Source organism: Nasonia vitripennis, chromosome 5, assembly GCF_009193385.2.
Source record: "Nasonia vitripennis strain AsymCx chromosome 5, Nvit_psr_1.1, whole genome shotgun sequence".
Lineage (NCBI taxonomy): Eukaryota > Metazoa > Arthropoda > Insecta > Hymenoptera > Pteromalidae > Nasonia > Nasonia vitripennis.
The window spans coordinates 5410514-5425667 of record NC_045761.1 but is presented as its reverse complement, the minus strand read 5'-3'; the positions used below and the strand labels follow the sequence as shown (position 1 = coordinate 5425667).

Sequence of the window (15154 nt, the reverse complement as noted above, 5' to 3'; positions counted from 1 at the left end):
CGTCGAGCGCAGCGGCAAAGTATATAGAGCGGCAGCCGAGCGTAAAACAATTAACGCGGCTGATGCTTCATACGAATCGTATAACAGCCGCCATATTCGAAAACACCCGCCAATTACAAACCGCGCTATGTATAAATCCGCTCACCGCGTATAATACGTTATATAGTGCAGCGAGCGAGTGGTGCTTTATAATGCGAAATTTAAAATGTTATATGTAGGTATACGCCAGAGCGCTAATTTCGGCACGGCGAACTCGCCGACAAGGACGACGAGAGACAGCAGGCGGCGATTCGCGGAACAAAAAGAGGCCCGTCGCGCGAAAACTGTCCGCGAACTTTCTCGTACACACGCACACACACACAGCCTCGGCGGGAGGGTCAAACTTTCTCGGCGAAAAGCAGCTTTCGCCCGGAATCCATACGAAAGCATTATATCCGCTGCGGCCCGCATCGCGTATCATTTCATTTGTTTTTAAATAAAATTCACGCAAACTCTCTCTTATACGCGCGCGAGTGTACACGTCGCAAACGAGAAACAGAGAGAAAAAAAATCCACGTATACGTATACACGCACGCACTCGTGCGCGCAGTCCCTCGTGGCGGGAAAATTGATTCGGCAAAAGTTTCGCTTCTCGGAACACACTATCCAGAAAAAGCAAACAGCGCAAAAAACGCCGTGCTGCACACATCCGCGCGCGTGCACGGAGGATCCAGCGCCGTTTTTAGCATTCCGAGTGCGCGCGCGAGCGCGGAAACTTCGGCCCCGACGGAACAATATCGGAAAATGTCCCCGGCGAACTTTTCTCTCTCTCGCAACTTTTTCTCGTCCAAGCTGCCTAATTATACCTACCCGTCGGCCCTTCCCGATCCTCTGCGCGCATATATAACGGCCCGCGCGCGCGTTATATCGGGACAGGGACATCTCACAGCTGTTCGACGCGCAGTTTTTTCATATCGCGCGGAAAATATACGCGTTCGATCTGCCGGAGCGGATTCTATTTGGGTCGGCTAATTAACTTGCGACAACACAGCGTGTATACGTGCGCAGTTCGATCGGAGCAGTACACACATTGAAAAAGTTTTTTTTCGCTTATTGCTGCAGCGTTCATAGGAGGATTCGCGCGAAGCGTGAAAATGAAAAGCCCCGGCTGTACGTATATAGGCGTGTAACGCGACGATCGTATAGTACTATATACAACGACTGTCTCGTCGAAAGCCACTTAGCGCCGGGCTGTCGCAATGACGCGGCTTATCCCTTAATTCCCGCGTCGGATCGGCGATTGCCGATAAACGCCCGCGCTTTTCATACGGCGCGAGAGCGGAAATCAGAGCGTTTAACGATCGACGCGGCTCCGCGGTCGTATTATGTGTGCGCGCAGTACTCCTGCGTAAGCCGACGTTCGATTTTTAATCGAACCTCGCCTGTTCCTTCCGTATATACTGCAACTATGTATCTGATCCGCTAATGGGCCCGATGACTGGCGGCTCGCTCAGCTCCGACTGCGTTATTACCGTTATCTTTTCATCGGAGCGCTTTGCTGCTGAAACGCGTCCTCGCGCAGCGCGGCAGGGGTTTAGCCCGAAATGATTATTAAAATTCATTCGAGAATCGTGCAAAGTTTCGCGAAACTCGAGCCAGTCAGCTCAGCTTTGGCTATATATACATGGGATGGAGAACATTATACGTAATTCCCTTTGTGCGCGGCGGATTCTCTCGTTTCTCTGGCCGGCTTTGATTCGATATTAAAAATGCATTATTCTTCCCTTTGTATGCGCGCGCGGCGCGTACGCAGACACGCACTGCGCATCGAGATTAAAATTGAATAAGCTCTTATTCTGCTCGTTTTTCGAAAAGAGGCTTTTTCGCTAGAACACGCTAGCTGCTGCAGCGTTCGCTAGAAGTAACGTTAATTACATTTGGCGACTATTCGGAAAATTGTGCAGTCCTCGTGCGTAATATACTAGCTCGATTATTTTTGTAATCACGCATTTTCATCAAATTTCCTTTGTAGCCAACTGCGCCTTTGAAGAGCGACGCGCTTTTTTCACAAACAATCAGAAAATTTCTAGCTACGAAACGCTGAATTCGGAATAAAATGCTCCCCGGTTATACGTATATTGCACGGCGAATCCATAAGCCAACTTCGGAGAAAAAGGGGAAATGCGACATAAAAACAAAAATTTGGCATCCGAAGGCGGCGGCAGCGGCGTCCGCGTAATAAAAGTCAAAGGAAAAATGGCTATCGCGTCGAGAGGTGGGCAAATATACAAGGGGCATATAATATCCTCTCTCTTGCGCTGCACACATGTTTAAACCGTTAAAATCCAGAGAAGGGATTGGAGGCCCACTGCAGTGTACTTACCGGCAAAAACGGCGGTGCTGTTGTGCTGCGGGTCGTAGGGACATAGCCCGAGGCCGTCGTTGTCGTGCTCGCTCACGTATTCGCCGTTCTGAAACACACGAATTGACGTAGTTCGTTATTCCAATGCGCGTATATCACATAAGCGAGCTGGCGCAGAGCCTCGTTCAACTCTCAACGATGACATACGCTACTGCGCACTACTCGTGGCTAATTAATGCTGATCAGTCAGTTCCTGCTCGGAAGTATCGCTCTTACACAGGGAATGACCTCGAGTGGATTTTAATTCGAGGGAATTCCTGCACTTGTGACGTTTTCTTTAATTATGCGCTCTCGGGCTCGCTCAAGAGAGAGCAATTTATACGGGGCTACCTATACAGACAAGCGTGTGTTTTTCATAATAAATCTCGAGAGATAATCCGACTCGAGCAGGATATATCCCACGTGACGAATTCGGTGCTGCTGCGCGCAGACGAGATAAAATAAGAAAAGAGAGGAGCTCGTCCTCGTAAATCTCGGCTAAAAACGCGACGCCCAACACCTGTGTATATAAGAGGGGAAAGAGAGACGCAGCCCCCCGCAGTTCATCGCTTGCTACCGCGGTACAATTAATTAACAGTCTTAAATAGCTGCGCGCGCGTCGCGAAAGCCCCAATAATTAACGCGGCCTGCAATCTCTCCGAACTGCGCTGCTATATACGTTTAGCCGCACACAGGAGCCACTGCGAGCTCGCGTACAGATATAAACGAGCGCGGGCAGCACGAAAGAATGAGCTTGAGAAAATCCAGTGCCGGCTGCAGAAAAGACGTTTTGTTTCGCGAGCGGGAGCTCGGAGAGAGAGAGAGAGGGGGGGGGGGGAGAGACAGAGCTAAAGACGGAAAAGTAAGAAAAAAGAGAGGAACGGGGCAGGGAGGAAGGAAGCCGCCCCCGTAGAGCCACTTATTCAAACTGTCGGTACAGTCGCCACTTCCTTCCTCCTTGCAACCTCGTTCGCTCTCTGCTGCGCCAGAAAGCCACTCCTCGCTCTTTCTCTCTTTATCGCTCGTTAGACAATTCACCACCAGCCTCCCCCCTCCGCCATCTATGTTCGTGCAGCCGCACTCTCCTTTATTTTTAGATAAAATCCCTTTGCCCCTTTCTTCGACTGCTGCTCTCCGGGCTCGTTTATTTTTTTATTACCGCGAGAGACAAGAGAGGAGAGAGAAAGGCGCGTTCTCTCGGCTCTCCTTTTCTTTCCTCTTTCTCTCCTACTTATATACCGCACACAGCCCGTCCGCGCCGGCACTTGCTGCGGCGCCGGCTTCTTACTTTATTCCCGGGGCGCGCTCTCTCATTCTCATTCCGGCCGGCGCTCTCACTATATTTGTATTTCCGAGTCGTGTCTACAGGCCTCCTCTCTCGGCTCGCCCGACGTTGCGCACTTTAGCCCCGCGAGTCGATTAGCTACACCGCGCGAATTTTTAAACGTCCTATGCCATATAACACATAGCTCGTGCCGTATCGAAAATCCTCTCTCGGCTGATGTATCGCCGAGAGACTGCGGCGCCGGCGGAGCTGAAGAGGATTCCGCGGGCCGTAAAGACAAACTCGCTGCGGATGAAGAGGAACGACGACGACAGATGCAAAATAACCGGAGATGCAGCGTGGAGTGGAGTAGAGCTGCTGCTACGTGCGGAATATCATACAGACGACAGCAGCAGTCAGTCCCAATTCCTTTATCCGCCATGCGCGATATTTTCTTTACGCGCGCACGTGTCGCTCTCCGCTTTGCTGCTACCTATACGACTCGCGTACAGCTGTGTGGATATGGAACGTGACGGGCGAATAAGGGTGTATTATACGCTTCGGCTGTTGTTCAAAGCGCTGATCGATTAGCTCCGTACGCGCATTCGCCATTTGGAATATTGAATCGCGCTGCGTCGTATTATACGCTTTAATCTCGATTATTTCGCGCCGGCACGTAAAAAGGTGTCTTCCCCGCATACGTCGCTCGCGGTAAAGTAAAAAAACGGTCAACAAAGTGGCATACGTGCCACTCTGACGCGCGCGAGAGTCATTTTCCGAGGCGAACGATAAAAGCCGCTGTATTTATGCATCGACGGCAATTTAGTAAAAAGCATCCCGGCGGCCCCGGCACTCGCTCGTTCATTATTTTTGCACGGCAAAGGACTATGCGTTATATTCAATTTCGCCGACGTAAACACATAACGCTCGTCGCTCTCTCTCTCTCTCTCTCTCTCTCTCTCTCTCTCTCTCTCTGCGCATACATTATACCCCGCGAGCATAGAGCTGTGGCGCGTCGGTCATACACACATACACGCCAAAGAGAAATTTAGGGGCGTATAAGGTAAAAAGCGACGTGTGCGCTTATAGCCTCGTGCCGTGTGTATATACGGCTTAATAGCAGGGCTATAAAGCGAGAGGCAACGTCGTTATACATCCGAAAGCGATTACGTATATGGAATACGTTTTTGACGAAACGCGCGGGCGTATGTTATTCAGGCCGCGCAAATGCTGGAATGATTTAATTTGGCGAATGATGCGCAGCCGACGAGTTCGATCTGGCAGCTCTAGAGCGAATCACGCAGCAGTTCGAATAACTCGACGCATCGGGCTCTCTCTCCATCTCTCCATCTCTCTCTCTCTCTCTCTCTCTCTCTCTCTCTCTCTCTCTCTCTCTCTCTCTCTCTCTCTCTCTCTCTCTCTCTCTGCGGTTTATTTAATTTGTAACCCGGATTGTTCTGCGTTGCTGGCGGGCGCGTCTACCACGTATAAATATAAATTCACACGAGGACCTACATTGTAGGAAAGTGTATGCAGAGATGCGAGCTTGAACAATCGGGGAAATGAACAAAGCGCGGAGATTAATAACAACGCCAATACAATTATCGAGAGTACATGATTATTTGATGCATTTTTATCGTTATTAAAGCACCGGACATTTTTGTGTCGATCGCGACTAAACCTTTTGAATCGGGATACAAATGCGGGGAGATAAAGCGAGACGCTAATATTAACTCTTCGCGTTTTTTCCACGATAATTCGCGCGTGAAATTGCGCGACGAAAAAAAATCGCACCCGAGTATTATCACCGGAAAGGGGAATGAAAGGATATAAATCGCGCAAAGGACGATTGACGGGCGAATGGTGTGCGCGATAATTTTCAACGGAGAGCTTTTCGAGCGGGTGATTAGTGACACCGCGCGCGCGGGCGACGGCCCGGCTAATCATCGTCGCGGGATCAGTGCCGGAATTACGTTGCTCGTTCTCGCGATATTACGCGTCCATCTGTCTGTCTGCCTGTCTGTCTGGCTGGCTGTCTAAAGCTGGTGATTAAACGCACGTCTGCTATCGTCAGCTGCTGATATGATGATCATCTTTGATGCCCGCGTGTGGATTTCGGACTGTGTGTAAACACGTTCGCTGCACCGCCAGGTAACACCGATGTGTGTACCATTATTATACCCCTACAATTATAACCTGTATTGTTTACGCGAAAACGTGTACGAGATCTCTTCATCGATTGCGGACGAAAACGTAACGATGGATTTCAATGAGGAAAAGTCCGCTGCACACGGCTTGGAGCGTCAAGTACCGATAGAAACTTGAAACACAAAAAAATCTGCGAATCCGATCAACGCAAGCGAGCAAACAAAAAAAAGTGTACAAAAGCAACGGTCCCCTTTTTCCCGCTGCTGAGCTTTCATTTCTCTCCCTCTCTCACTCTCCGGATTAGAGCGATTTTTGTTTGACTTTTTTCGGGATGGACTAGCTTTTTTCGTCGCCCTTGTTTCGCTTACGTATAGTGGAAAGCACGGTATAGTGCACTTCGTTGCCCTGCAGCATCAGCGCGACTGGAAATTGGTAATCTCAACTTTTGACTACGAGCTTTTTGCCTGCCCAGCTCGCACGACGACACTGCGTGCGATTTTTTTTCACATCGATTTCGGATTTACACACTCGAAGTGCTTTGCTATGTAGATCTCGAGCGCGATGGGTGTATTTCGGGTAAATTAGTTAAAATAATAAACTTATATATAGTTGCGGAGTGACGGAAGTACAGTGAAAAAAAAAACACAGCCGTTTCTGCTGTAGAACACGGCAGTTTTAGCGAGTGTCACCACAGTAGCGACTTTTCAGTAAAAACAGCGAGTGGCCACTGGTAGTTTTGGCAGGTCTTGGCGAGCTGTCTCTATCTCGAGGATATTTAGGTTATGTATCACCTTTTAAACCACCAACTATCTTAAGAAAATAGTTTTTTTAATGAGTAATATGATTAATTAAATTAAAGTTATAAGTAATGATCATTATAAGAGAGAAAAATACCTTGAATAACAACCATCAACTTATTACCATCCCATTATCGCATGCAGAGTGACTATTAGCAAATAAGTTACGTGAACATTTTGAATGTTGTTACTTATCAGTCGTTACTTTATATTTTATCATAATACTCATAAAAAACATTATTTTCTTAAGATTTTTGGTGTTTTAAAAGGTGATACGTAACCTAAATATCCTCGATATAGAGACAGCTCTCCGAGACCTGCCAAAACTACCAGTGGACACTCGTTTTTACTGAAAAGTCGCTACTGTGGCGCACTCGCTAAAACTACCGTGTTTTACAGTAGAAACGGCTGTGTTTTTTTTTCAGTGTAGAGCGACGATCTCGTTGCGAATTTATACGCCGAGTGCATTATATAGATGCGCTCTGAAATGAACGGGCGGTTTCGTTATGAATTTACTTTTTCGCCGCATTAATGCTTATTAAAGAGGAAATCCGCCGCGCGAGCCGCTTTGTTCACATCTGTATAAATCACATCGCGGCGTTAGGATAATGTGATTTATTGTCCGTATTCATTATTAATTATTAACTGTTATATTCACGGAGGGACAGAGCTGCTACTAAATTCATAGGGGGATGTGTCGCCGTTGTTGACCCGCATCTATGTTTATACGCACTAAATCAACCCATTACTGTAGCGCATGAATGTATGCACGAGATTATTCCGATCCGATATACAACTTATGAAAGAAACAATCGGATGCTGCAATTCTAGAGTATAAGCTTTTTTGTTTTAGCTGACAAAACGAGAAGAAAATTTATCAATAACGAGCAATCCGATAAAAAATTCCGGAGAAGCCCAGCTGAATCCATCGTTAATTTCATCGGCATAAGAATCGATTATCACGGACGAGTCTGGCAGAGAGCTTCCTCGGCGGCGAGGGAATGGTAAATTAAATGTGGCGCATTCACGCTCGATTGGGTTATTGAACGCGGCGCGGCGTCCGGCGCATGATGTATGTTTCTCTCGCGCGCAAGCTCTGCGCCGAGTTATAATCCCATAAATTTTTCCCCCGAGAGCTGGAGAGACAGAGAAGCCCATACATTTAGGCTACTGCGGAAGCGCGATCCCGCTGTCGAACGCCAGAGAGGAGGGAGTATTTTTCTTCGCGAACGCGCGATATTATATATTCCTTTCTATTCGCTCCGCGAGGACACCTTTGATTCTCTCTTCCTCTTTCCTATTCCTCGTTCAATCGCACCTTATTGCGAATAAACAATACGCACCAGTATATTCATTCGTCGATATGGAGAAACCGGAATTAGTCGCGATATTTTACACGCCGCACGCGCGCGAAGAGAAAAGTATAGCATTATATTGCGTTTGTATAGGTATGCACGCATTCATAGCGGCGGAGCGCGCGATAAGGCGATTTTCTCGCTTGGAGCGCGCGCAACTCGTATTATTTATTTCAGCTGCAGTAGCGACGATATGGGCCGCCATCCCATAATCCAAACAATTCCGCGTATATAGTATGCGCGCGCGAGAGCGAATTTCTCTCCGACGGCGGCGCATATCTCGATGTGCGCGCCTCTGTGTGCGCCGATGCGTGGGTGTATGTACACGGCCCTATATACGGACGATAAAATCCCGTAAAATCCAACTGCCGCTCGTCCTATGGAAGCCTCGGGAAGGAAGCCAGCCGCGAGAGGGAAGAAAACATAGAGAGATTGAGCGAAGGAAGGCGGCAATGAATACGAAATTTGCTTTTCGAGAAATGAAGAGCGCGCGCGGCATAAAGAGGTGTCTGCGAAGCGATTGCACGCGCGGACATGTTATAGAAGAGAGAAAGGTGTGTGTGTGTGTGTGTGTGTGTGTGTGTGTGTGTGTGTGAACTATATCGAAGGCGGGATGGAAGGAAAGGAAAACAAGGAGTAGCCGCAACGTACACCGGGAGATGAAATATTCTGTTTCCCTTTGTAAATTCATATTGAATTTCACGCCGCTGCCGTCGCGCTATTTATGGTGGATTCGTGTACGACCTTACGCTCCTCTCGAGAGCGAGCTGCACCATATATCTTTTCATTCGGCCTTTATTTACACCGGCCACCTGCGCGCATATAGTATACATACGTAGCCAGCCGCGTGACTATACCGTGTGTTTAAGGGACTCTATGCGCGGAAAAAAGGGGGACGACGAGGATCGCAGTTTTTTTTAACTACGCCTCGTAAAGAGAGCCGATCGAATTTTGCTTCTCTTTACGGCCCGCGCGTAAAACGCGAATTTTTACGACGGAGTTGGCTACTTTTTCGCCGCGGAGCTTCGAGAACATTGTTTCCCCCTGAGCGAGCGCTAAATGCGAGATTCATTGATTTTCAAACTTTCGCCGAGCGAGCCCGCGCTCTATAGCTATAACAGCTGCTCTACTGAGACGCAAATTTGTTATTGATGCATTGCCGTTGAACGACAGCGTGTATTTGGAAAAATCACGTCAACTTTGAGCGTAAATTAATCTACGTCAAGCATTTTTAACGCGAATGAAAACTGCAAAATCGAAAAAAAATGTATACACTCCTCTCTTGCTCTTATGAAAAACAAAGCCGATGCACAACGGAGAGATAGAGCTAGCGCAGCGCGGCGAATTAAAATTAATTCAGCTCGTCTCGGAGAAAGAGGAAAATCACGCACTGCAGCGAATAAGCAACGCGACATTTCCGAGCTGACGGCGAGGAGTAAGTATGGGAGCTGAAGAAAAAGGCGAAATATTTAAGCACGAGCGGAATCAAAACGGTGCATCATCATCCTCAACGTCCTCTCTCTCTCTCTATATATATATATATATACACGCGAAACTTCCAGCCCCATAAGCTGGCTAGCGTCCAAAGGAGCGCGTTATTATCGTCCGGGGCTGTTTGTTTCCCGCTGCATGCAGACCAAAAGGAAAAAGCAGAAGAAGAAGACGACGACGACGTCGAGGGGAATAGAGAAGCGTCGGCGGAAGAAGCTTCGCACAATAAAAGCACGAGAAGTAAGAGAGCGGCAGGGAAAAAGCTCTCTCTTTCGCGCTATAGCTACCCTCTATTATCTTAACTGCTCGCGCGGCCGAGCGCTAAAAGAAGCACGTCAGGTTGATATTAAATACTATTTACATACACGGACGCGCTCGCGCGCGCGCCTGCCGCGAGTTATTTGTTATCTCGGGCCTTAAACTTGGCGAACTAATTATCATTAATTAGAAAAGTTGTGTCTACTGCTGCCGCTGCCGCTGCTCGCGTTTCGCTGCCTCCGCCGCCGCTGCAACTTCGCGTTGCGGCCGTACGTATGTGAGTATACCGCGAGTAATAGGAAGTTCTCATGCGCCTGATAAATCACACAACCACCGCCGCCGCCACCGCTGTATAGCTAAGCAATCACGGCTGCTGCTGCTACTGCGAGTTTGCCACTGTAGATGTACCTATAAGTCATATATCGCAGCAGAGCGGCTGAATTTTATTATTATCCTGCCTTTCTTCGTCGACGAGCTGCAGCGCATAGCTAATGCTCCTCTAGTAAAGTCGCGCGAGTTATGTCAGAGACCAGCGAGCGGCTCCAGCGCGCGTATTATACAGCAAATACCAACGCGCAAGCTAGCTGCCGGCCCGCGTGTTCTTTTATTTTTCGGACGAGCCGCGAGAAGAAGCGCACTACCAGGGTGGCTGCTAGCGTAAGCCAGCTCTCTATGGGAAATTTTTCAATTATGCAAATGAGCCTTTTCGACGCGGGCCGCTTTTTAGCGCGGGTGCGCGAAAAAAATTGCACCGAGGGATTCCAGCGTTAGATTTAGCCGCGGCGGAAAAAAATTGAGTCTTATTTTCGGGCGAATACGCGTGTAATATGCGCTGAATTATCAAGGTGTAAGCCGCAGCGAGCGCGACACTGTGAGCCAAAAATTTCGACGCTCGCATGCGGAAGGAAAATTTACGGAGTATAGAATTCTGACCCATATAATTGAAACTCTCGCCGAGCCAGCGAGTGATTTTCCGCTTTACGGCGTCGCAAAAAATAACGGCTGCTCTTTTTCCCTTACAAGCCCTCTATTATACATACATGCGAGTCGTATAACATAGCATACACGCGCGGCATAAATCGAGCGCGAGAGTCGCGGTATGGCCGATGTAGAAAGCAAAGAGCCGCGAGTGAGTGTCGGTGTAAAATAAAGCTGATCGGTGCTTTTTCGCTTGGCCGTGTCATTCGAGCTTTGACTGCTGGAAAATGAAATCGCGTCGCAGCTCCTCGAGTGCGCGCCTATATGCAGCGGTTATAACTGTATATAGTCGCGCGGCGTTGAAATATTCTCGCGCGAAAATACATCTTTCCTCGCTCGCGTATATTGAAGTTCGTTCGGAGGACGATGAATCCCCCGAGAGAAGCAATCGGACGAGCAATCGATTTTCGAACGTCCGTCAAACTGATGTGTATTACTTGGACAAAGGCTGAATCTCGACGAAAATACCGTCAAAGCTCCCCCGAGAGTGAAATCGAAAAACTCGGCCGTACATACCGCAGAGGACGTTTGTCCTATCGACGATCGGATCTCTCGCCGCGCTCGCGCACGGCTACTTCTTCATCGCGACCGCGCACACACGCGTTCTTTTTTCCGAGCTGTCGCGGAAAAGAAGTGCTGCCTCATATATTTCGAGATTTATTCGCGAGCGCGGCCTTCCAATTTCCAGCTGGACGATCTGTTTTCTCCTGCGCGCGATGACGTGTTATTTTCTTTTTTTGATCCTAAGCTTATAAGATATATGTATTAAACAACGTACGCAATATATACATCGGGCTAATGGACCGGCGGCGGAAAGGGTTAGCTTGCTCGGAAAATAGGCCCTCTCTCGGTTATCTCCCGGCAACAAAGGCAACAATGCACCAGCAGTTCTTTTTTTCCAAGGCGCGGCCACTGCAGACAGCTCTAAAAGCCCTACTACTCTTATCGCTGCTGCTGCGCCTTCGGTACCATTACGCCGACTGATGCGAATAAGGGCGGGCTTTTTGTTTCCAACGAATATTCAGGCTACTACTGCAGGGAGACAGATGAGCAGTCATTAATTGCTTGGGGATATTCAATATTGTCCGCACGTCCGACTGATTAAATTACGGTCGCCGTGGCTGATGACATGATTACCTTTGAAATTAAACATTCTCGGCTCGCAGCGCACGAGTAATTATCTGGTAATTAATCATTAATGATTTATGCCTCCGTGCACTCTCTCTCTCTCTCTCTCTCTCTCTCTCTCACACACTCCCGCCAATTTCGAATTGGGATAAATACGCGAGCAGCAGGTTATTATGCATGTATCCCAATTCAAAATAGAACACGCGAGCGCGCGTTGCATATTATGCAGCTGCCATGAAACATTTCTGGTATTTAATTTTCCCCCGCGCGCGCGTTCAGAAAAATTCGATATTTTTGCGCTATACGCAGTGGAAATTCGTAACGCTGGACTCTCGGCGAGTAATATCTATTTATAACGTTGCATACTGCACAGCTCCCGGATGAAAAAACTCGCCGCGGAGGAGAAACGACGTCGAAAGAGCATTCGATCTCCAGCTCCAAAAACTGCTGGACTAGACTGCAGTACAGACCAGGCGCATTTTATAGTAGGGCATATATAACCAGCAGCAGCAGAAGCAGCAATTTCGAGATCTTCGTCAAAGAGGCCAGCGTTTCTCATTTCGCCCGGGCCTGTGCGAGTGTGTTTGCAGTATATATAGCGGCGAACCCCCGGCTCCACTCGATATTTGCTCCCAGCGCCGCTGGACAGCAGCAGCAGTCATGTGTATACGTATGCAAAGGACGTGGCCGCGAAATCGCCTTCGGAGCCCCGGGCCCGACTAGACAACTTACTCGGAGATTACGTCGCGTGCGCCGCCCAGGCTCGCTCCGGACGTGCAAACGCTGCCGGACTCCTTTAATTTTGAACGTTATTACGACCCCGGCTAGCGCGCTCGGCTTTTCTGATGAATTCCGAGCACTATGCCGCCACCGCCGTGTTTGCTCCGGCTGCTCTAATTAATGCTCGGCCTGCCTGTTGTATGCCGACAGGATTTTTGGCTGATTTTTTAGTTGCCTCTTGGATTTATATCTATGTTTTGTTTCAGTGTAGCCTTTTTGTTGTTTCGCTGGCAGATGAGCAGATTCCGATTGCGTGAAAAACAGCGTTTCAGCGCTTAATCCGACATTGAAATTATTTGTGAGCAATAATACACGCAAGATTACAATCGCGCCGAATGACGAACAAAATGTTCTCCCATAGTGATGTAAATCATCGTAGCGTATTAGGCGAGTGTGTTGTATGGTAACGCGCTGAGTTGCCCCCCAGGAATGTATGCACCTATGAAAATTCATGATGTACAACATTAATAATCTGAGGCGAGTTTACGCGCAGTAATGCGCGATATACCTATGCGCGTGCTTCATACTGTTTCCCGAACAAGATGGGCGAGATTTTGCCATAAAATCTGGATAATTCCGCGCGGCTGAGGCTCTAAAAAGCCCGCCGACGAGCATTTAATTAAACCAGTACGCAAACACACAGACATCACTGGCCCGAAGAGGTATAGCGGGTGGACGGCCGAAATACAGGAGGCTAGAAACGACGATATTCTCGCCTTCGTCGTCGTCGCTGTCGCGATACAGAGTCGTCGCATCCGCCGGAAGTAATTGCGGAAACGGCCCTCGAGGCAGGCGGCTGCTGCAGGGATTCCGGATTCACCGGCCGCGCGCACTTCTCTCTTATACACCCTGATATCGCCCGATGCTCTTCTCCCTCCGGAGCTCGCGTCGGCATGTAAATGCAGAGCCAAGAGAGCTGGGAAGATGGAGTCATAGTCCTCGTAAAAATGAGCGGTTACTGCCCGCCGGCCCGCAAGGAGCTTACAGATAAAGCTTCCGACCAGTAGATTGGGCCGCTTTCGAGCGCGGTGCAGTCCACTGTATTTCATGTGTAGAATCTTTGTTCGCGCTTTTCAATGCGCGCGCGTACACATCAGCTGATAGAGGAAAAAACGAGCGTATACGCTGAATTTTTTTCCTTTTCGCCCCATTGAAGCTGCGAGTATGGATGCGTCGGTTAATTGCGAGCGAGGCTGACGTTATTGCAAATTTCGTGTATAAACCGAAGCGCCGGCCGGGAGTTTTTTCGAATTTTGAAATCATACGAAATTCGCAGCTGGCGTGCATAGTGTGTACGTGCGAGGGAGTAATACGACGGGCAGGCTTTTTGATTTCAAATTTCGTATTTCTGGGAAAAGGTCAGTGAAATTCACAGAATTTCACACTACTTCGAGTTTGTAACACGCGCCGCACATATTGTTTTTCCGAGAAAAACCAGCCAATATAAATATCAAAGCTCCTTCACAGTCGAGCAATCAAGAGGCCGCGGCGGCACGTATAACATACGGCGCGCGCAATATATATTTCTCGCTTGGCTCCAAAAGCAAGAGATCACTCACAAAGGGGAGAGGAGAGAGAGAGAGAGAGAGAGAGAGAGAGAGAGAGAGAGAGAGAGAGAGAGAGAGAGAGAGAGAAGAGCTCGCTTTTCCCGCGAGGAATTTCAAGAAGCAAAGAGCTCGGGCAAAGGCTCAAGCCGCACGACTGGTGCGCCGCGATCTATTTCTCCGCGGCACTAATAGCCAATACACGACGAGGCGGGGGAGCAAAAAGCCCGAGATATCGCTCTGGAATTTCCAATAAAGTCGACGCGCATTGTATATCTACGGCTTGGCCGAAAAATTTCTCGTTCGTGTGTCTTCACATCACACATCTCCATCGCTTATAGGTATGTATATAGTTGTCGCGCGCAAAGGAGACGTGTGAGCGAGCGTTTGCAAATTTCGCCTCTCAGCTCGTTGCAGCGCAGGTGAAAAAAGCTCTTGGCGTGTCTTTTTACCCGGCGAGAGTCTCGTTATCGCTGCGAGCGCCTCGCCATCGTCGTAGTCGGCTCTTTTGCCTATCTTGTGAAGAATGTGTGCTTGCCGAGCGTAAATCATTATCGCTGACCTATACGGAGCTGGTCCCCGAGACGACGCTATGCTGCCGCTTCTTCTGTGCTCTTTTCCTCGTTGCGCGCGCGCCTCTTTGTAAACTGCACTTGACGCGATTGTCATCGCGCTCGCGCTCTTCCTCTCTTCGCTCTCTTTTAGCATTCGCGCGCTGGAAAAGCGACGACGAGGCTCTCCTTTTCAAACTCCGCTCTATATATAGTCACATGTGCGACTGCTCCTTTTTATCCCCGCGGCGAAAATAGCCGGTGTGTATAGCTCTTGATTGGCCGCACATGTCGCGGCGCGGAAAAGAACAACTGCTTCGGTGAACGATCGCTCACTGCTACGCGGCGGCTCTTAGCAAACTTTCAGCGCTCGATATCGATTCTCCGCGGAACTGCGGCGCAAGAAACGAGCGAGGCGCATTTCTCTCTCTCCCGGCAGTTGCGCGCGGGGGCGAAAAACGGAAACTCGTCGTGCGGCGA

General features: G+C 48.9%; 1 protein-coding gene across 4 annotated transcripts in view; it reads right to left on the bottom strand.

Moving 5' to 3' along the window:
- Positions 1-15154, bottom strand: part of LOC100123597 (semaphorin-1A) — a 174579-nt gene that overhangs the window by 16142 nt on the left and 143283 nt on the right. For all 4 annotated transcript variants that reach the window (XM_031932025.2, XM_031932027.2, XM_031932028.2 and 1 more), the window contains exon 6: positions 2363-2450. In XM_031932025.2, the coding sequence (XP_031787885.1) occupies positions 2363-2450 (88 nt within the window). The remainder of the gene's footprint in view (positions 1-2362; positions 2451-15154) is intronic.